At 48.0% G+C, this 21,625-nt stretch overlaps 1 protein-coding gene across 2 annotated transcripts in view; it reads right to left on the bottom strand.

Annotated features, from left to right (window-relative positions):
• The window catches only part of LOC311617946 (RH-like protein), a 32,178-nt gene extending 11,438 nt beyond the window's left edge, over window positions 1-20,740 (bottom strand). The window contains exons 1-6 of one of the 2 annotated variants that reach the window (XM_084875020.1): window positions 20,523-20,740; window positions 13,831-14,020; window positions 8,516-8,666; window positions 4,961-5,108; window positions 3,676-3,842; window positions 2,109-2,246 (exon numbers count right to left, since the gene is read on the bottom strand). In XM_084875020.1, the coding sequence (XP_084731146.1) occupies window positions 2,109-2,246; window positions 3,676-3,842; window positions 4,961-5,108; window positions 8,516-8,666; window positions 13,831-14,020; window positions 20,523-20,667 (939 nt within the window). In that variant the 5' untranslated portion in view covers window positions 20,668-20,740. The remainder of the gene's footprint in view (window positions 1-2,108; window positions 2,247-3,675; window positions 3,843-4,960; window positions 5,109-8,515; window positions 8,667-13,830; window positions 14,021-20,522) is intronic. The other variant, XM_084875019.1, reaches the window with a different exon arrangement.
• Window positions 20,741-21,625: the final 885 nt, after the last annotated feature.

Below are 21,625 nucleotides of genomic sequence, written 5' to 3'. Positions count from 1 at the left end.
TAGGATGCTCAGCTGCATCCTTGGCCTGTACCCTTTCGATGCCTGTAGCACCCCCACTCCAGTGTGTCAACCAAAAATGTCCCCAGATACTGTCACACGTCCCTGGGAGGAGATTAAGACCTACCGGCCCAGCCCGAACTTCACTGCCACCCAAAGACAAACGGCTGATGGGAATAAAAGTCAGGAGGAAAGAATGTGACCACACTCTGAGGTTCCCACTCACAGCTCCTCCTCCTCACCACCGAGCCTCCCAGATGGCCATCAGCCAACAGATAAGGCTACAAATGAGGATTTGTTCAGGCCACTTCCCTCCTTAGATCCCCCACTGTCTTCAGAATAAAAACCCCAGACTCCTCAACTCGCTCAGGAGCTGTACCCGAGCACCTGCCGTCTCTCAAGACTCTGATCCCACCACACTCCCAGGTGAGCCCAGCGCTTCAGGCAAGAGAGCATCTTCCTGTTTCCTGGCTGGGCCGTCTGCTCTTCTCCCTGTTGAGCCTCTGAACACACTGCTCCTCTGACTGGAATGCATCTCCCTCTTCTTGGTCTTGCTGATATTAGTTATTTGTCAGTGCTCAGAGGGGTCATCCTCTGCTCTGGGAAGCGCTTCCTCAGTGCCTCAGGCTGGCTTAGGTGCCCTGGAGCAGTCATCACCCCAAGTTGTCTTTTTTGTCCCTTTTCCTCGCTGCGCTGTAGCTTGGGAAGCAGGATGAATGCTAGGATATATGTGATGAGTGAATGAATGAATGAATGAATGAGTGAGTGAGTGAGTGAATCATCCTTGAACTGTTTCCCCAGTGATAGAGTCAAGGAAACCGAAGCACAGATAAAGTGATGGACTCTAAGACTGATGATAACTTAGGCGTTTTAAAATACTGTTTTAAAATGTGATTTTTGGAGAGAGAGGAAGGGAGGGGAATAGAGAGAAACATCGATGCGAAATGAACATCATCAGTCGGTTGCCTCCTGCAGGCCCCCTGCTGGGCTCTGACCAGGAATTGTACCAGTGACCCCTGGGTTTCTGACTAGACGCTCCACTGCTCAGCCACATCTGCCCGACACCGTGTGCGTTTCCTGCTGTGCGCTTCCTCCTTGCATCATAGGGCCTCAGAGCCAGAGGAGATAAAAGGCATCTGTTCCCATTCCAAAGATGGAAATCAGACTTTGCTCAAATTGAACTATTGGTAATCTCTTCCTTATCTGGAGTTGAAACTGCCTCCCTGAATAGCCACTGTCAGTCAAATTCAGCTTCCTATGCCACCCAAAGTATACTCCTTTATTCTCCACCAGGCCTTCAAAAGCCAGGAAGGTCTGTGGTTCCTGAATATTTCCTTTCGAAGTGTATCCATAACCAATGGGCTATAATGAAGTATTCTGGTATTATCTGTGCCTGTTGAATTTTGAAGGAAGAAAAAATCCAGCCACTTAGAAGAACTAAACAATCAGAAGCGGGCATGACCTGATGATCAGCCAGCATCTTTCTTCTAGGTGCCGCCCTTCCCACCATTCTCACGGATCATGGGCAGCCGCCATGGGTGCACAGCATGCCCCACCCCCACCCCCACCCAGACATGGATGGGCGCAGGGTTCAAGTTAGACCAAGAGCTCCTTCTTCAAAGAACTTGGAATTAGGACCAAGAGATGTCACCCAGCTGTATCTTTGGAAAGAGATACTCCACCATGTGAAGCAGCAGTAGGAGAACAGAAAGGAAGTCTACAGCATGAGAATAAAGCAGATCTTCGGGAGAAACAAAGAAAGGAGATCAGGACCTCCGTGGGCTCCCCAAACACTCCCATCCCCGGTGCCAGCCATTCCTGGGCTCCCAGGAGCATTTCTGTCCTTGGGCCCCATGACATCCCAGGGGCCTTATAAAACATTTCCTCTTACGTCTGAGCAAGCTTGATTGGGTTCCACTACTTGCCCCCCAGATCCTAACACATGCACCACCCAGCCTGGGTGGGTCCTTCACCCCCAGCTTTGAAGCTAAACAGAGAGGGTGCCCACACCTGTCTGGTGCAGCCTCTGGTGCCACACGATGGTCCACCATGGTCCCAGGGTCCTTCTGGTCCCAGACAAAGCAGAGGGCGTTCGTTGCCCAGCTCCTTACCGGCATAGATTTGGCTCCCCCGATGGAGATCAGCCCTGCCAAAAGGCCCAGCACCATGGCCAGCCAAGGAGAAGGGATCAGGTGGCACGGGGCACCCACAGCCACGCCTCCCGCCAGCACTGCATTGTGGATGTGAGTCTGCAAAGAAACAGCCTGTGGGTGAGTGAAGGGAGACACAGAGAGGACAGCATCTTCCCCAGAGTTCCTCAGGGAGCTGGTAGGCAGGCACTGCTGTAAGGTGCTCCCTGCCTCAGTGGTCCTGGACTTTACCAATGGTCTCCTCTCACCCCACTTCGCAGGCTCAGGGAACAGTCACCCTGATGGGGCGGCATTTAGGGAATCAGCTGGAAAGTCTAGTTTCTCAGCATTCAGCCACCCTCACACCCATCAGTGATGTGTCCTCGGCACGAAACAGCTCAGCACTTCAACGTTTCTACCGGGTAATGGGGTTTTGATTGTACCTGCTGAACGCAGGTTATTGTGAGAAATAAATGAGTTGCCACTTTAAAACCCTTAGCCCAGTTCCTGGCCTAGAACATGAGTAAACGGCCAATAAACATAAGCCATTATTATAGTTTTTATTGTTTTTATTATTAGTGTTTGCTACTTGGTGCCTATGCCACCTGTATGTACCCAATAAGCCAAATCCCGGATCACATGTCTGCTCGGTCCTTCATTCCACTGGACTGGGCCTTGCCTCCTCTTAGCTTCTCTTCTCCCCCCCCCCCCCCCCCAAATCCCTCTCTACTCTGACCAGGTCTAGGAGCTCTGGGCCCTTGGACCAGCTTCTGGGCTTCCCTGACCTGTTGGCCAAACTTGCCTCCCGGGATGACCCCGCCTTGTCTGACCCTAGACTGCCTGTCACCATGGAGCTCACCCGTGGGGATGCCTGCCTCCCCTCAGTACTGTTAACCTGTCACCCGTGGCCACGTTCTCTCCACTCCAGGCCCCACTGCCTGTCTAGATTTCCCCACCACCTCTGGCTGGCTGACTGCATGCCCTGAGCATCATGGGAACTTGTCTTGTCTTTAGCTCTACACTCTCACCATCTCCCCCTCCTCACACAATCTCCCGGCTCCACTGATAGTAGCAGCCAATGTTTGCCCAGAACTTACTCCACACGAAGCAGGTTACATATCAAGTTCAAGTGGCTTCACCAAGGCCACGTGGCTAGGTGAACCTACTTCTTTACTTCTGATTCTTACTCCAATCTCGACATTTCTTGGGTTAAGAGGGAAAGGCTCACACATTCTATTCTAGCCTCTCTCCTCCCTGCCTTCTTACCCCCTCTCCCCCCAACTCTTGCTCCTGACGGCTGGCTTTAATAACTGGCAGGAATGGGGCTCAAACCTGGGTCTGTCTGATGCCAATGCTGCTGGACTGAATCACTTCCCTGGTAAGCCTTTCAGCACTGCGCAGCCTCCTGAGTCCCGGTGCCCATTTCACAAGCCGCTGCTCTCCCCTGGGCCCCATGACACAGCAGACAAGGCTCCCCCACCCAAACCGAGGGGCTGGGGCTGGGGGCAGGGCGTGAACATGTGTGGGGCCCAGGCAGCCCCCTCCTCACCATGCTGATCTTCCCTTGGGGGTGAGCCAAGGCCGACAGGGAGATGGCCGTCACTGCGCTGACCGTGAGCGCATAGTAGGTGTTGAACACACTGTTCTTCCTTTCCTCCAGGATGCGCAGCAGAGCAGAGTTGAAACTCGGCCAGAACATCCACAAGAAGAGGGTGCCTGGGAGGGGGAAGGAGGCAGAGAGGGTCAGTGGCCAGAACCAGGACTCCGGCTCCCGAGCCTGAGCCTCGGCGGACTTCAGACGGGAGGTGCCCGGAGCAGGCAAATCTGGGCTTGATCCCTCTCTAGCTAGGTGACTTTGGGCAAGACCCGTGTCCTTCCTGGAGCCTCCAGTTTAGGGCCCAGCTAACGGACTTCACAGGCAGCGAAGCCAAGGCCTTGAGAGTTTAATCACCAACCCCCAGACCTCCTGACCACAGCCCGGGATGGCCAAATGCTTATTTTAAAAGTTAGCATGCTGCCTTCATCCAGCCCCATGGCCTGACCCCAGGGGTCTGATTGCCCCTAAGCCAGCGGTTCTCAACCTTCCTCATGCCGCGGCCCTTTCATATTGTGGTGGTCCCCAACCGTAATATTATTTTTGTTGCTACTTCATAACTGTAATTTTGCTGCTGTTAATGAATCGTAATGGAAACACCTGTGTTTTCCAATATTATTCTACAGCAGCGGTTCTCAACCTATAGGGCGAGAACAGGCTGAGAACCGCTAGCAGGGTCGCCTAAGACCATCGGAAAACACAGATACCTCCACTACGATTCATACCAGTAGCAACATTACAGTTATGAAGTAGCAACGAAAATGATGTTATGGTCGGAGGTCACCACAACAGGAGGGACTGTATGAGAGGGCCGCGGCATGAGGAAGGTGGAGAACCGCCGCTCGAAGCTCTCCCAGCGGTCTGAGTTCATCGTTTGCACCGCAGCTTTTCAACATAGACCGTTTTTGCCTTCCAGTCCCTCCCCTCTCCTTTCCTCGACGTCAGGGCCCTCCTTTCTTCGCTTGTCCATTCCCCTCCTCTAAGGTGAGGCCAGACAGATTGGGTAAACTTATTGACACACCATTGAAGGGGGTTTTCTTCTCCCCTGGACGTGAAGGAAGAGGGTGCCCGCAGGGGAAGGCTCCGCTCAGAGGCCTGAGTCCATCCCTCGCCACGCGGGGAGGTGAGCCGTGGCAGAGGGGCTTCCGACACCGGGGCGGCGGGTGAAAGAGATTTTCTGCAGAGTTCGGGAGCCTCTTGCTCCCCCCAGGTACGAGACCCCCCTCCTCCTCGGCCTTACCCAGCATGGCAAACAGACTGGGGCTCGTCTTCCTCTGGTCTTTCTCCTCCGCTTCCCTGGGCAGAGGTCTGGAGAGGCACCAGGCCACCGTCAGCCCGAAGTAGGCCGCAAACACGTGGATGTGCATCATGCTCACGTGGGCGTCCGCCTGCAACCAGCCCAGCGGGAGCAGTGAGTGTCGGCACCCTCCGCCCACCGTAACCCCCTCTTCCTTGGAGAATGTTCTTTTTTTTAATATATAATATATTTTATTGATTTTTTTACAGAGAGGAAGAGAGAAGGATAGAGAGTTAGAAACATTGATGAGAGAGAATCATCTATCAGCTGCCTCTTGCACACCCCCCATTGGGGATGTGCCCCCAACCAAGGTACATGCCCTTGACAGGAATCAAACCTGGGACCTTTCGGTCCGCAGGCCGATGGTCTATCCACTGAGCCAAACCGGTTTTGGCCTTGGCGAACGTTCTGAGCTTCACAGAGAGGGATGACTGGAAGTCATGAGACGGGTGCTTGAAGCTTATCCAGCCCAGCGGTTCCCCTTTCAGAGGAGCCCCGTGAGCAGCTGAGTGTCTATTCCAGGGATGGTGCTGGGTGGTCCTATCAGTAGCTTTTATTATTACTTCTTTTAAAAATATATATATATATGTCTAAAGTTTTACAAATGTCTCCCTTTCCCCCTATTGAGCCCCCTCCTCCTCCCCTGCCCCCAGCCATTCCCACCCCCGGCAAGCCCCCACCGCCCCAGTGTCTGTGTCCTCTGGTTATGCTAATCTGCGTGCATACATGTCCTTGGATTGCTCTCTAATCCCCTCCCCCCTCCCCTAACATTTGTCTCTGGATCTATTCTTCTTTTTTTTAAAAAAAAAATATATTTTTATTGATTTTTTACAGAGAGGAAGGGAGAGAGATAGAGAGCCAGAAACGTCAATGAGAGAGAAACATTGACCAGCTGCCTCCTGCACACCCCCTACCAGGGATGTGTCCGCAACAAATGTACATGCCCTTGACTGGAATCGAACCTGGGACCCCTCAGTCCGCAGACCGACACTCTACCACTGAGCCAAACCAGCTTCAGCTGGATCTATTCTTGTTCATCAAATTATGTTGATCATTATATCTCACACATGAGTAAGATCATGTGATACAGTGGTGCCTCACACAACGAACTTAATTCGTTCCAGGAGCAAGCTTGTTATGCGAAAAGTTCGTTATGTGAAACACGTTTTCCCATAACAATACATGTTAAAAAAAATAATTCGTTCTGTAGCATAAAATATGCTAAGATGACATAAAAAAATATGCTAAGATGACATATTTTTATTTAGATACATCTAAAAACATAATTTTTTTTAAAAAAAACACATTTTTTTAATTTTAAGACAGACTAAGTAGAGTCTACCGAATCTTGCACATCTTCATCCATTTTCTGCTTTTTGGCCGATGGTTTCATGAAAAACCTGTCCAAAGTTCGCTGTGCGAGGCGTTCGTTATGTGAGGCACCACTGTATTTATCTTTCTCCAACTGGCTTATTTCGCTTAGCTTAATGCTCTCCAGTTCCACCCATGCTGTTGCAAATGGTAAAAGCTTCTTCTCTTTTCTAGTGGCGCGGTATTCCATTGTGTAGTTGTACCACAGTTTTTTAATCCACTCATCTGCTGACGGGCACTTAGGCTGTTTCCAAATCTTAGCTATTGTAAATTGTGCTGCTATGAACATAGGGGTGCATATATCCTTTCTGATTGGTGTTTCTGGTTTCTTGGGATATAGTCCTAGAAATGGGATTACTGGGTTTCATTTTTAACTTTTTGAGGAAACTCCATACTGTCTTCCACAGTGGCTTAAAATATATTTTTATTCATTTCGGAGAGGAAGGGAGAGAGAGAGAGAGAGATATCAATGATGAAAGAGAACTATTGATCAGCTGCCTCCTGCACGCCCCAAACTGTGAACTGAGCCTGTAACCCCAGCATGTGCCCTGACTGGGAATCCAAGGTTGACCTCCCGGTTCATAGGTCAATACTCAACCACTGAACCACACTGCTGGGCTACCAATAGCTTTTAAATGCTTTTGGCCAACCCTGGCTGGTGTGGCTCAGTTGGTTGGAGTGTACATCGGAAGGTCACAGGTTCGATTCCCAGTCAGGGTACATACTCAGTTGTGGGTTTGATCCCTAGTTGGGGGGTCCGGGGTGTGTGCAGGAGGCAACCAAATGTTTCTCTCTCACATTGATGTTTCTCTCTCTCTCTCCCTCTCCCTTCCTCTTTCTCTAAAATCAATAAAAACAAACAAACAAACAAAACAAAAAACACCCACATATCCTCAGGTGAGGAGTAACCTAAATAAATAAATAAATAGTCTAGGCCAAGGTCCGCTAAGATGGGGCCAAAAGCCACATGGCCATGTCCCCACTGCTTCCTACTTTTCAGCAGAACTTCATGGAGTGATGAGTGTTGTAAACTCTGCAACATGAAACAGCCAGATTTCTCATAACTGAACTGAAGTCCTTAGTGCATCCTAGATATATGCTAATTTTGCTTTATAAATATCAAGTTTAGAAATCCTTCATAACTCACTCAGTGGGCTACTCCTGAATCCCGTCAACCGTGCCTTCAAAAAAATATCCAGAATTGGCGGAATTTTCACCACCATACCTCAGGGACCTCGCTTTGGTTTAAGCCACCATCACCACAAACCCAAATGATTGAAATAACCTTCTTAACAAGAGACCGAAGTTAACATCCCAGGTAATGAGACAAATGCCGCTGCCTGGCTGTGTGATCTTGGGCACCAGCTTTCTCCTCTGTGACCATCTCACCTCCGGGTCATAACTGCCGCAGAAGAGCCGGGGAAACCATCGGCCTGGCCTCAGCCTCCCTTGGCCTCAGCCTTAGCCTCCTGGCAGTTCCCCCCATGAGACCCCAGGTTCAGCTCGTGACACCCATTGACCGGTTTGAAAGAAGATGTTGGCCAGGCAGCTTGCTAGGCCACAGCTGGGGGAGGTGCGGGGAATGAATTACCTATTTATACATCTTATAATTATCTTGTGATTCCTACTATGTCATATTCTAGAAGCGAAAGGCATTCATTTGCTATGCTTAAACATTTAGCATAGATCCCACTTTTGTCACCCCACGTGGGCCTGCTGTATTATTTAAAACTAGAGGCTCAATGCACGAAGATTCATGCAAGAATGAGCCTTCCTTCCCCTGGCTGCTGGCACTGACTTTGCTCTGGCCTGGAGCCACCTTTCCACCTTTTCTCTGGCCTGGAGCTGCCTTCCGCCTTCCCATGCTGCCCAGAGACCTGGAGCAGGTGCGGAACACCTGTGTTGTCGCCATGGCACCACCCCTGGCCACTCAGAGCCTGTGTATGCAAATTAACCCACCATCTTTGTTGGGTTCATTTGCATACTCACTCCTGATTGGCTGGTAGGTATCGCAAATGTATGGTCAATTTGCATCTTTTCCTTTTATTAGTGTAGATGCTAGAAGCTTCACCAAATAGAGGCCCCCCCTTCCACCTCCTTGTCCACCCTCACAGCACCATGACTCACAGAGAGGAACTGCCGGCTGATCATCCTCGTGGCACTAAAGGCTGTCACCTCCAGCAGCACCAGCAGCACCAGCTGCGCCAGGTTGGCCTTCCCCAGGATGGCACCCGCAGAGATCAGCACAGACATGGCAGTCATGGTCGCCTGCTGAATCCTGGGGAGGAAGGGCGAGACAGGGAGGACTAAGGAGGAAGGATGACTCTCGTGCATGCACTCGGTCACTCACTCATTTAACAAACACGTGTTGAGGATCTTCTTACTCTCTGCCTGGCACTGTTCAAAAAACTCGGGACACAGAGGAGAACGGGAAGGCGAGATTTCCGCCTACCTGCCCAGCCTGGGGTTTCTTTCGTCCCTTTCCCCCATCAGGGTGGCATCTACACTCGGAGAGACTGGTCTCTCGTCCACACTGAGGGTGCTCAGAAGTTCTCTAGGAATGCCACTGCGAGTTCCAGGCCAAATGTTCCCTCGGGGCTCCCTCCTGGGATCTGACAGCTGGGACTCTGCCCATGGCTTTTCCTCTGCCGGCATTGCTCACAAATGCTCAATAGAGGGCGCTCTTCGCCTGCCGCCCGCGCCCGCCACCCTACTCTCCCCCTCTCCGAGGGAGTGGAGAAATACTGGGTTTGGAAGTAGGACAAGCCTGGCTTCCAGGCTCAGCTTTTCCACTTGAGCAGCTATTTAATCTCACTGAGCCTGTTTCCCCACCTGTGGACGAAGAATGATAATAAAACCCCATGGTAGTCCGCTGGGGATTAGAAGGAGTATTTGTGCATGTGTGGCCGCACAAAGAATTACTGAGGAGTAGAAGCCGGCATTATTAGTATTATTGATCTCTTCCTCCTCTTGGCAAATGAGCAAGCTCAGTGTGCGGATTCAGGATAAAACCATGTTTGTTTCTGAGGAACTTGTGACTCAGCTGGGGAGATAGGGCTGGCTGACATTATGAACCCTGCTGTAACGAGGCTAGCGAGGGAGACATGGAAGGGAAAGAACAGTACAGTAGGCTGGACTCATCGAGGAGGGCTTCCTGGGGGAGGTGGCACCGGCTAGAGCAATACCTGGTGGTTAAACCAACCCATCCTCTCCTGAGCACTTTGTTCTGAGACACCCCCACCCCCTCCACTTGGGAGTTGATAATGATGATGCTACAACCAACATCACAATAACAATAATTTGTTAAGCGTCATGTATCAACTCATTTAACTTTTTTTTTCAATTACAGTTGACATTCGATATTATTTTATATTAGTTTCAGGTGTACAGCATAGTGATTAGACATAATTTTTGAGGTGATCCCCCCGTAATTCCAGCACCAACCTGGCACCATACATAGTTATTACAAAGTTATTGACTATATCCCCTATGCTGTATTTTTACATCCTTTCACCTTTCCCACCCAGCCTCCCAACCCCCCTCCCATCGGCAACCATTCGTTTGTTCTCTGTACCTATGAGTCTGTTTCTGTTTTATTTGTTCATTTATTTAGTTCTTTAGATCCCACTTATAAATGAAATCACATGGCATTTACCTTTCTCTTTCTGACCTATTTCACTTAGCATAATAATCTGTAGGTCCATCCATATTTTTACAAGTGGTAAGATTTCATTCTTTTTTTATGGCCAAGTAATATTTCACTGTATAGATGGACCACATCTTCTTAATCCAGTCGTTTATTTATGGGCACTTGGGCTGCTTCCAATCTTGGCTATTGTAAATGATGCTGCAATGAACATAGGGGTGCATACATATATCTTTTAAGATTAGTGTTTTGGATTTCTTCACATGTATACTCAGAAGTGGAATTGCTGGGTCATAAGGTAGTTCTAGTTCTAATTTTTTTGAGGAAACTCCATACTGTTTTCCATAGTGGCTGCACCAATTTGTAGTCCCACTAACAATGCATGAGGATTCCCTTTCCTTCACATTTTCACCAACATTGGTTGTTTGTTGATTTACTGACAATAGCCATTCTGACAGGTGAATGGCACTATATTACTATGGTTTTAATTTTCATTTATCTGATGATTAGTGATGTTGTATTATTAATGAATATAACCTTCCCATCAGTAGGCTGACTTTTCATTTTGTTGATAGTTTCCTTTGCTGTGCAAACCTTTTTGGTTTGATGTAGTTCTACTTGTTTATTTTTTCTTTTGTTTTTCTTGCAAGGGGATATATACCAGAAAAAAATATTCCTAAGAGCAATGTCAGAGATTTTGCTACCTATGTTTTCTAGGATTTTTATGGTTTCAGGTCTTACATTTAAGTTTTCAATCCATTTTGAGTTTATTCGTATGTGTGGAGGAAGAAGGTGGTCTAGTTTCTTTTTTCTTGCTTTCTTTTTTTTGCATATACCTCTTCAATTTTCCAACACCATTTATTGAAGAGACTATCTTAAGCCCATTGTATATTCTTGCCTCCTTTGACATATATTAATTTAACATATAAGAGTGGATTTATTTCTGGACCTCTATCCTGTTCCATTGATCTGTTCTTAATCCCAGTACTAAGCTGTTTGATTACTATAAATTTGTAGTATAGTTTGATATCAGGTAGCATGATACCTCCCACTTTGTTCTTTTTTTCTTCATGATTGCTGTGGCTATTTGGGGTCTTTTGTAGTTCCATATAAATTTTAGGATTATTTGATCTAGTTCTGTGAAAAATGTCATTGGTATTTTGATAGGGATTGCATTGAATCTATTGATTGCTTTGGGTAGTATGAACATTTTAATGATGTAAATTCTTCCTGTCTATGAATACAATATATGCTTCCACTTATTTATTTATTTATTTATTTTTATTTATTTATTTTTTAAAATATATTTTATTGATTTTTTACAGAGAGGAAGGGAGAGATATAGAGAGCTAGAAACGTTGATGAGAGAGAAACATCGACCAGCTGCCTCTTGCACACCCCCCACTGGGGATGTGCTGGCAACTCAGGTACATGCCCTTGACCGAATCGAACCTGGGACCTTTCAGTCCGCAGACCAACACTCTACCACTGAGCCAAACCGGTTTCGGCTCCACTTATTTATTTTGTCTTCAATTTCTTTCTTCAATATCTTACAATTTTCTGAGCACAGGTCTTTTACCTCCTTGGTTAAATTTATTCCTACATATTTTATTTTATTTTTTTATGCAATTGTAAATGAGGTTTCCTTAATTTCTCTTTCTGAGAGAAAGTTTATTATTGGTGTATAAAAATGCTACTAATTTCTGGATATTAATTTTGTATCCTGCTATTTAATTGAATTTATTTATTAGTTCTAGTAGTTTTACCTATATACGGTATCATGTCATCTACAAATAATGACAACTTTACTTCTTTACAATTTGGTTGTCTTTTATTTATTTTTCTTGTCTGATTGCTGTAGCTAGGACTTCCTCACTTACATTTTAATCCAAGTGACCCTTTGAAAATGGTGCTAGGGTACCATGCAGTCTCTCCATCTTACACACGAGGAGACCAGAAGAGGAGACTTTTTTTTTGGCAACGACCCACAACCAGTTAATGACAAACATGAGGTTCAAACCTACTTGGCCTGATTCAAAGACTGTGCTCTGAAGTCTGGACACAGCGCCCCCAGTGCTTGCTGCCAATGCAGGGTCCCGCTGAAGGTCAAGGACTTCAGAGGGAAGGTCAGGGGCAAAGGGCAAGGGAAGGAGTCTCACAGGGACCAGGAGTTATTTAGATTCTTACTGTGTGAGGAAAACAAAGGACAAAAGCTGAGTAAGTCAGGCCTCTGCCCTGAAGGAAGTGGTCATGGATGACTCAAGGCTGAACCAAGTGAGCGCCAAGTCAGGCTTCACAGAGCGGGCGAGGCTGCGGGAGAGGACCCATCCGGAGGCAGGCCTGGGCGCACCCACCAGCCCAGTCCAGCTGGAAAGGTCAGGAGGGAGCCCATTGTTCACATCTGTGATGCCAGGCTAAAGGGGTCACACCTGGGGAGGACCCAGCGGTCAGAGGCGGGGCAGGGAGGTTCCGGACGGCACATGACCTCTCCTTGTCTTTCTAGGTTGAGTCAAGAATAAACAGGTCCCTGCGGGCAGGACCTCAAAGAAGGCAGCAGCCCGGAGATGCCTGTGGACTGAAACACAGGAGGCTGAGGGCTTGTGTGCCATGATGCCCAGGCAGCAGGAACAGCAAGACCAGGGCTATCCCTGTCAGAGTGCCCCCAGCGTGCCTTGTGGTGCATCCCATGTGATTACTGGGGTCATCGAATCCCTACGGGGATTAGCTCTAAAACGTTCTAGAAGAAAAAATGTGGAGGTTTTATTTTGTTTTGTTTGTTTTTCAGGGCCAGTAGGGAGCTGACTATTCCGTGTTTCATGTCCTGACAACCTGGAGTGTGACAAAGCCAAAGCCATGTCCCCACTTAGCTGTGTGACCCTAGACAAGTGCCTGACCCTCTCTGGGCCTGTTTCCTTGCCTGCACACCAGGTTAGACCTCACCCAGAAGGCTTACACAAAACCGTGTTTGCCAAGTGCCTGGCTCATAGACAGAGTGCTCAGAGGGCTAGGAGGGTCTCAGAGGGGAGGATGGAGGGGCCTTGAGAGGTGACCAGTTCCACAAGATGCCTACAATGAGATATACCATCATCTGGGCAATACAGAGATTTGGAGTTCCATAAAACAAACAAAAGTAATAAAATGTAAGAAAACATTTTACCTCGTTCCTCCTGTGAAGTGCTAATATCATTTTTAAAAAGTGTATGGCTCAATATATTAGTATATACCCTTGTGAAACCATTACTCAAGATAACAAATAACACTTACTATACACCCGTAAGGTTCTTTGTGCTCCTTCCTAATCAACAACTACCGCCTTCCCTGGGTAACCATTATTCTGACTTCTAGTAAACCGGATTAATTTTTATGGTTCTTAGAATTCCATATAAATGCATCTAAATGGATCAAAACTGATTTATAGAAAGTAAAGATATGGCTATTTCTTGTTGATCAGCATTTAAGGACTGAGAATACCTCTTTCTTTTCAAGAGACTGTCTCACTGAGTATGACATTTCTATTTCTTTTTGTCTTCACTCTATGAATTTTTATTTGAATCCTTTATTTGAATCCTTTGGGTAACTTTCCAAAATTAAACCCAATAACAAAGAAAAGACTTAGGGATTTGAGTTTGAATGTTAGATAAACAATGAGCAATTTGCTACTATAAGTACGTCCTAAATATTGCTTAGTTTTGATGCTAGGAAGAGAAGTAGACATCTGGCTTTTCTAGAATCCACCCTCATGGGCCCCATACCCTCAAAGAACCCAAAAGGAATCCAGCAGCCATTGGGTTTTTACCTGGACAGTTTGATGAACACTTTCTCTAAGGGGGGATGTTCCAGAAAGCCATCCAGCAGGACTGCCCACTGCACCCCGAGGGCCAGCATGAAGAGGTTGAAGGCCACGCTGCTCCAGCTGTATCTCCACAAAGACGAGGAGAGGAAGCCCAAGCCCAGGGCCGCCATGACCACAATATCCTGTAAGATGGCTGAGGGAGGAGCCACCGGGGAGGAGGAAGAGAAGCAGACAAGATAGAGCAGTGATTTTTCAACCTTTTTTTTTTTTTTTTTTTTTTTTAATCTCAGGGCACACACAAACTAATTACTAAAATTCTGCAGCACATCATAAAATATATCCTATTTTTTATCGATCTGACAAAAAACGGTATAATTTTAATTCATTCACACCAGAGGGCTATTGTTGTGTTGGCTGTTGTCATATTAAAAATATATATATTTTTATTGATTTTATAGAGAAAGGGAGAGAGAGACAGAAACAGCCATGATGAGAGAGAATCATGGATTGGCTGCCTCCTGCAAGCCCCCCATTAGGGATTGTGCCTGCAATCTGGGCATGTGCCCTGACCAGTACTCAAACTGTGGCCTCCTGGTTCATTGGCTGATGCTCAACCAGCGAGCCACACCAGCCGAGCATGTTGTCATTTTTTTTATTTGACAATCTAAGGGGAAAGAGGTCAGTGCCCCTGACTCAATAGTCAGGTATTGCAAGCTCTAAAAATTCTTGTGGCGTCCAGCCAATGTGTCTCAGTGGTTGAGCATCGACTTATGAACCAGGAGGTCATGGTTTGATTCCCGTCATGGCTGCCCTGGTTGCCACCTCCATCCCTAGTAGGAGGCAGCCAATCCATGATTCTCGCATCATTGATGTTTCTCTTTCTCTCTGAAATCAATCAATTATATATACCGTATATATATATTTGTGTTTTTAAATATATATTTTATTGATTTTTTTTTTACAGAGAGGAAGGGAGAGGGATAGAGAATTAGAAACATCGATGAGAGAGAAAGATCCATCAGCTGCCTCCTGCACACCTCCCACTGGGGATGTGCCCACAACCAAGGTACATGCCCTTGACCAGAATCAAACCTGGGACCTTTCAGTCCGCAGACTGACGATCTATCCACTGAGCCAAACCGGTTTTGGCTGAAATTAAGAGTTTAATAGAATGGCAGCTGGAAGTGACATTAAAGGTCACTTGAGAGTGCTTGGTCAAATTACTTCACCCCTCTGAGCCTCAGTTTTCTCATCTGAATAACGGGGACAGTACATGCATGCCATGCAGGGTGAGGGAAGGATTAGATGAGCTAAGCTGGGTAAGCATAAAGTCAGAGCTTGCTTGGTCCACTCGTGAGTGCTCAGGAAATGTAGCAACTATTGCTATTATTAAGCATAATGATATGAGCAAGAACAGAGCCTCAGGACCAGTGCTTGGCACATATAGTAGCTGACACCCAGGAAAGGTTATTACTGCTGCTATTGAGGACGAGGTTCAACCTCCTGATCTCAAGCACGAGACAGTAAGGTCCCAGGAGCCAGCGGCAGAAAAGAGGGAGGAGAAGCTCGCCAGAGGGGCCCAACATTGTTTTAATCATTTTACACAGACTGTTGCTTTAGTTCTCACAACTCCCCTCAAGGTGTGCTATTCTTAGGACCATTTTACAGATATGAAAACTGAGGCACAGAGGTGTTAAGAAACTGGCCACAGCCCAGCCTGTGTGGCTCAGTGGTTGAGTGTCAACCTATGATCCAGGAGGTCATGGTTCAATTCTCAGTCAGGGCACATGCCCAGTGTAGGGCATGCAGGAGGCAGCCTGCAACCTCTCTTTCATCATTGATGTTCCTATCTCTCCCTTTCCCTTCCTCTCTGAAATCAATAACTATATATATATACATATATATATATATATATATATATATATATATATATATATATATAATTTTTTTAAAAAATTTTAAATAAACTTGCCTCAGCCGAAACCAGTTTGGCTCAGTGGATAGAGCAAGGTTCCGGGTTCGATTCCAGTCAGGGGCATGTACCTTAGTTGCGGGCACATCCCCAATGGGAGGTGTGCAAGAGGCAGCTGATCGATTATTCTCTCTCATCAATGTTTCTAACTATCCCTCTCTCTTTTATTGATTGTAAAAAATCAATAAAATATATTTTTAAAAATAGTAAAAACAAACAAACAAACAAACAAACTTGCCTCAGCTGGTAGAGCCAGAATTTATACCTGCATTTTGGGGGGAGGGGGAGGGAGGGTAACCAGGATCAGGGCAGAGGTGGGGCTCTGAGGATGAGAAAGATCTTGGGTGGGGACTTCATGGGCACAGCAGCCACCGCTGCTGGGTACAGGAGCTCCGGGCCTTCCTCCCCAAGGCCCCGCACTGTCCCTGAGGGGAGGTGTGCTCCAGCCAGGGGGATGAAATTAGGGGGGCAGCATCTGGGAGCCGTTGACAGAGCCCAGTCACCCCACACTCGTCAGTACATAAGATGTCAGGCCCCTTTTTCCTCACCCCCTGCTCCCTCCGGCTTCCTCTCCCGGGGCACTAGGCCCACACCTGCTCCTCCCACATCTCACTGCCTGGATCCCCCCTCAGGGCTGGGCCCCAGCTCCAGTGTCCTCATCAGTGTCAGCCTCCACCTCTCCGAGCCTAGGCTGCACCTGCAGCAGCTGTGGGTCTGATAAGCTAATGACGGTAAGGTGTTCCTGGCTGATAAGGAATTCATGTGCCCCAGGGGCCCCAGGGTCTGGGCGCCAGAGGGGAATGTCACCTCAAAGGCAGGCCTTCCACAGACGTTTACAAAAGCCCCAGGAGCCGGAGATGAGGCAGTAATCACTATCATGGTGACAGCGGGCACATGCGCGGTGCCCTCCACATACCAGCTTCTGTTCCAAGCGCCCGGCAGCCTGAACTTGCAACAACCTCATGCCGTAGGGATAGTATCCCCATTTTACAGATGGGGAAAGGGAGGCACAGAGATGCCAAGGTCACACAGCTGGCAAACAGTGGTGGGAGATGTGAATCCTGACTGTCTGGGCACAGCCACTGTAGCATCCTGCCTCGCCACACAGCATAGATAGTGTAATGGTGAAGCCTCTGGGGGAGGTTGTTCAAGTTCACAGCGTGGTTCTACCTCTGTGTCCCAGCTTCCTAAGCCTAATGTAAAATGGGTATGAAAACAAGGGTGCCGGATCCGAGGATTGCTGTGAACATTGAACTTGCTGGCTAGCATTGGAAATCACTCAACTTAGCACTGGATGCATGGTAAGTACTAGTAATTATTACCCCATGCCTGCCACTTGCTAGCTGTGTGACTTTGGGTAAGACTGTACCTGCTCCCTGCTCCCCCAACCCCACCTCGGGCCTAGATGCCCCAGCGATCCTGGCTCTGTGCTCCCACCCACCCTTGCCCCTCCTTCTGGCCTGTAGACACAGCAGCACCATCAGCTCTGATGCCAGGACCTCCTTCTGCCCTCAGATGGTGGGCTTGATCTCCACTCTGTGTTCTCACGGCTGATTGGGAAGATTATTGCAGCCCCAACCGGGACCATCCATGGAGCCCCACGCAGCCTTCCCCTCCCCACAGACTCTATCCCACCGTCATCCCTACAGCAGAGAAGAAGTGATTTCCCAACCAGAGGAGCAGCCAAAGCTAAGGTGTGGAAGGTACCAGGATTTGGGGGTGTTCCCGTGTCACTGGGAAAGCCCTCTTGTCTTTCAGTAGCTCTTCCTCCTGCTTCTGAGGAGTACAAGGGGATGGGTCTGGGTGGCAGTCACAGTGCAGGGCCAGGCTGCACCCCTACCCCCCCATTTTGGCAGTCTTAGAGCAGGCTCTGTGTGACAGATTGTTACAGTAATGCCTCCAATGAGTCATGCCTTTTCATGTAGATCCCTCCCAACCTGGGCTGGGCCTTGTGATTTGCTTTGGCAAATGAGACATTAGTAAACATGATACAAGCAGAGTCTTGAAAAGTTCCTGCACATTGGGGCTTGCCCTCTGCTACTGCAGTAACTCTTTTGCCGCCATGTGAAAAATTCCGGGCTTGTCTGCTGGCACCACACGGACTAGCTGCCAACCCACAGCTAGAGAGCTAGCAGACACGTGGATAAGGCCATCTGAGGCTACCTGCCCCAGTTAATCCTCCAGGCTGGAGTTACGTGAGTGACTTCAGGTGAAACCAGCAGAAGAACTTCATTGCTGAGCCCAGATGCTAAACCCTATATAGGATCGCGATCGTGAGCAAATTAAATGGCTGCTATTTTAAGCCACTCAGTTTGGGAGTGGTTTGTTATGCAGCAATAGATAACTGATACGTTCTGCTTTTCTGAATTATCTCAGAGGCACCGCAACCCCAAGCCTAAAATGAACATCTCCTTATTCATTTACCCCACCATCTGCCCTTGCCCTTGCTCGTCATCTCAGGAACTAGCACCTCCATCTGTCAAACCACACATCTGAGGCCATCTTTGACAACTTAATTTTCACCAAGTGCTGCTGATTTTACCTCTGAAATATCTCTTGAATCTGACTCTGCTTCTCCTTCTCTCCCCATGCCCATTTGGCCTCATCACAGGTTATCTAGGCCAGTTGTCATCAGAGTAGGGAACACACCTCAGAAGAGTCTCCAGCCCTAGCTGGTTTGGCTCAGTGGATAGAGTGTCTGCTCAGTGGATAGACTGAAGGGTCCCAGGTTTGATTCCGGTCAAGGGCACATGCCAAGATTGTCAGCACAGTCCCCAGTGTGGGGCGTGCAGGAGGCAGCCAGTCAATGATTCTCAACATTGATGTTTCTCTCTCTCTTTCTCCCTCTTCCTTCCTCTCTGAAATCAATAAAAAGTAATAAAAAAAAAAAAAATAAGAAGATGCTCCAAACAAATCATAGAGGCTGCCGGAGGAAGCTATTAGCACTTCCAGTTTTACTTATTTTATTTATCGTTTAGTTAGTTAGTTATTTAATCCTCACCTGAGGATATTTTTCCATTGATTTTTTTTTTTTTTAAAGAGCGGAAAGGAAAGAAAGAAAGAAAGAAAGAAAGAAAGAAAGAAAGAAAGAGTGGAAAGGGGAAGGGAGGGTGGAAGAGAGAGAAAACATCCATATGAGAGAGACACATTGATTGGTTGCCCCGAACCAGGACTGAGATCGAACCTGCAACACACACAATGATTCCTGCTGTGCTCGCTGCCTTCCATTTTCACATGATTCACTCCGACTGCGCCTTTCCGACCTGGCTAGGTAGTCATCCTCCTGCTTGGTGTGGGCTCCTCTGTGAGTCCATACACAGTAGATGTCTGAGGACACTTTATATCTATGTTAGCAGCACAGCATGGGGGCGAAGAACACAGACCCTGGAGCCAGTCAGTGAAGTTGGAACACCGGCCCCCATGCCTATCGGTTATATGAGAAGTGACTCAGCCTCACTATCAAATGGGGTCATGGAGGATAATGGTTAAGTGCATGCAGATGAAAACCAAGCTGCCTATATTTAAATGTGCGGTGCTGTTGCTAGCTGAGTGACTTTGGGCAAATTACGTAACGTCCCTGGGAAAAACAGAGGTCATACTAGTGCCTATCTCCTGGGGTTAGTGTGAGGGCTCAGTGAAAGCATTTAGAACAGTGCCTGGTATACAGTAAGAGCTCAGTAAACACCAGCTCTAATTAGCACGTGTCTGGATCCCACCCTGGTGGTAGCAGAGGGTTGAATGAATGAATGAATGAATGCATTGAATTACACTGTATTGGACTGAAAAGAATTAAATGGAAATGAATTAGAACTGTGCCCAGGCCTGGTTTGTCTGTAAGGGCCCCTCTGGGCCAGCCCACTAAGTGGTGTAGGGGCTTCCTTCTCTAAGTCATCTTTTTGTCCTGCTTTCCAGTGCTGAGGGCCTAGGGGTACCTTCCCTTTGCTCCCCGTGAACTAGTCACTGGACGTCACTAAGGAACAAGCAAGGACTCAACCAGACTCAAGGGTCAGCTTTGTCTCAGGAACCTCACAAGGAGATCGGCCCGTGATCAGGAGATGCTTGAAAACTCATCTCAGTTTTTGTGAACAACAAAAGCCACACCACTGTGGACATCTGTCTTGTGGGCACCTGAGTTGCTCTCATCATCATCTGTACATATTTTTAGCTGTATATGAAATAACAACCATCCTACACTCCCTTCCGGCCACACCTTATGGCTTTGGATTTGCTGACAGAATGCAGACTTTTCAGCCTCAAAGTGAGGAGAGGCTGGGAACAGAGGAGGGGCAATAGACTAAAGCTTCCGAAAGGTGGTTAATGCAGGAAAGAGCAGGAGAGACCGCCCCCCCCCCAAGAAAAAAAAAGATAGCAAAATCCCCAAACCCAACAATGTGAAATTCTGCTGCTAAGGAGAGAGAAGTTGGGGGAAGCAGGGAATGATGGAGACTACCTGTCCAAGGGAATTCTGGGAACGCAAAAGAGGAGGCTCCTCACTCCGTTCTGAGAAATCAAGGCAGGCTTCCTGGAAGAGGTGATGCCTACACTGGTCCTAAAAGAGAGCCTACGTTGTGAGCTGCATCTTGGTGCAACCTCTGGCACCAGATCAGAGAACCCCTTTCCTTGGAGACGTGGTGGAAAGGACCATTTAGGCTCCTGAGGACCACAGACCTCCTTTGCCCCCGCCCCTATCTGCCTCTGTGTCCACCTCCCCTCGGGCACTCACCTCCCTGAGTCACCACCTTCTCCGGATACTCTATGAAGCTGTCATAGCTGGCGAAAAAGAAGAAGATGACAATAAGAGCTGCCTGCAGCAGTAAGGTCCACAGGGGCAGGCAGCCCCGCACAGACCGTGGGTACTTAGAGGCCATCCTGGTGCGTCTCTGTGCCTGGTTCCACCAGCACCGGCATCACCCCTCTGTCCCCACACCCCTTGGAGGGAGTGATGGGGAGCCACCCGCCAAAAGCCTTATCTCAGGCTGCAAGGCTGGCTCTGCTGGCCTGTCTATGAAGTTAACACGGGAGCAGAGAAACTATGACGGGGGGTGAGGGGGGGATGCAATTATTCCAACATTCATTCATTCATTCATTCATTCAATCATTCATTTATTCACTCAACAAGTAGTGGCTGCATGCCTACTAAGAGCAGACTGTTGTGCTCAGCTTAAAAGGGGGGCAGCCAAAACTGGTTTGGCTCGGTGGATAGAGCATCGGCCTGCGGACTGAAAGGTCCCAGGTTCGATTCCAGTCAAGGGCATGTACCTTGGTTGCGGGCACATCCCCAGTAGGGGGTGTGCAGGAGGCAGCTGATCCATGTTTCTAACTCTATGTTTCTCTCATCAATGTTTCTAACTCTCTGTCCCTCTCCCTTCCTCTCTGTAAAAAATCAATGAAATATATTTTTTTAAAAAAAGGGGGGGGGGGGAGCATTCATTCACTCAGCCCCTAACCATCAGAATCCTCCTTTATTCATTTCTTTACTTTACCCTCATCATAGTCCTGCAAGAAAGGCAGAGAATGGATCCACAGCCCCATTTTACAAACGAGGAAACTAAGGCTCAGAGGAGGCTTTAGATTGGCAAGATTTTACTTTAAAACTTCATATATCAGAGAGGGCGTCTAATAAGAATGTATTAGCCAAAGCCGGTTTGGCTCAGTGGATGGAGCGTCGGCCTGCGGACTGACAGGTCCCAGGTTCGATTCTGGTCAAGGGCATGTATTTTGGTTGTGGGCACATCCCCAGTGGGGGGTGTGTAGGGGGGCGGCTGATCGATGTTTCTCTTTCATCAATGCTTCTAACTCTCTGTCCCTCTCTCTTCCTCTCTATGG

Source organism: Pipistrellus hanaki (genome assembly GCF_964339955.1).
Source record: "Pipistrellus hanaki genome assembly, chromosome: 2".
Lineage (NCBI taxonomy): Eukaryota > Metazoa > Chordata > Mammalia > Chiroptera > Vespertilionidae > Pipistrellus > Pipistrellus hanaki.
Note: the sequence above shows the minus strand (reverse complement) of the source record. Positions and strands in the feature narration are given on the sequence as shown.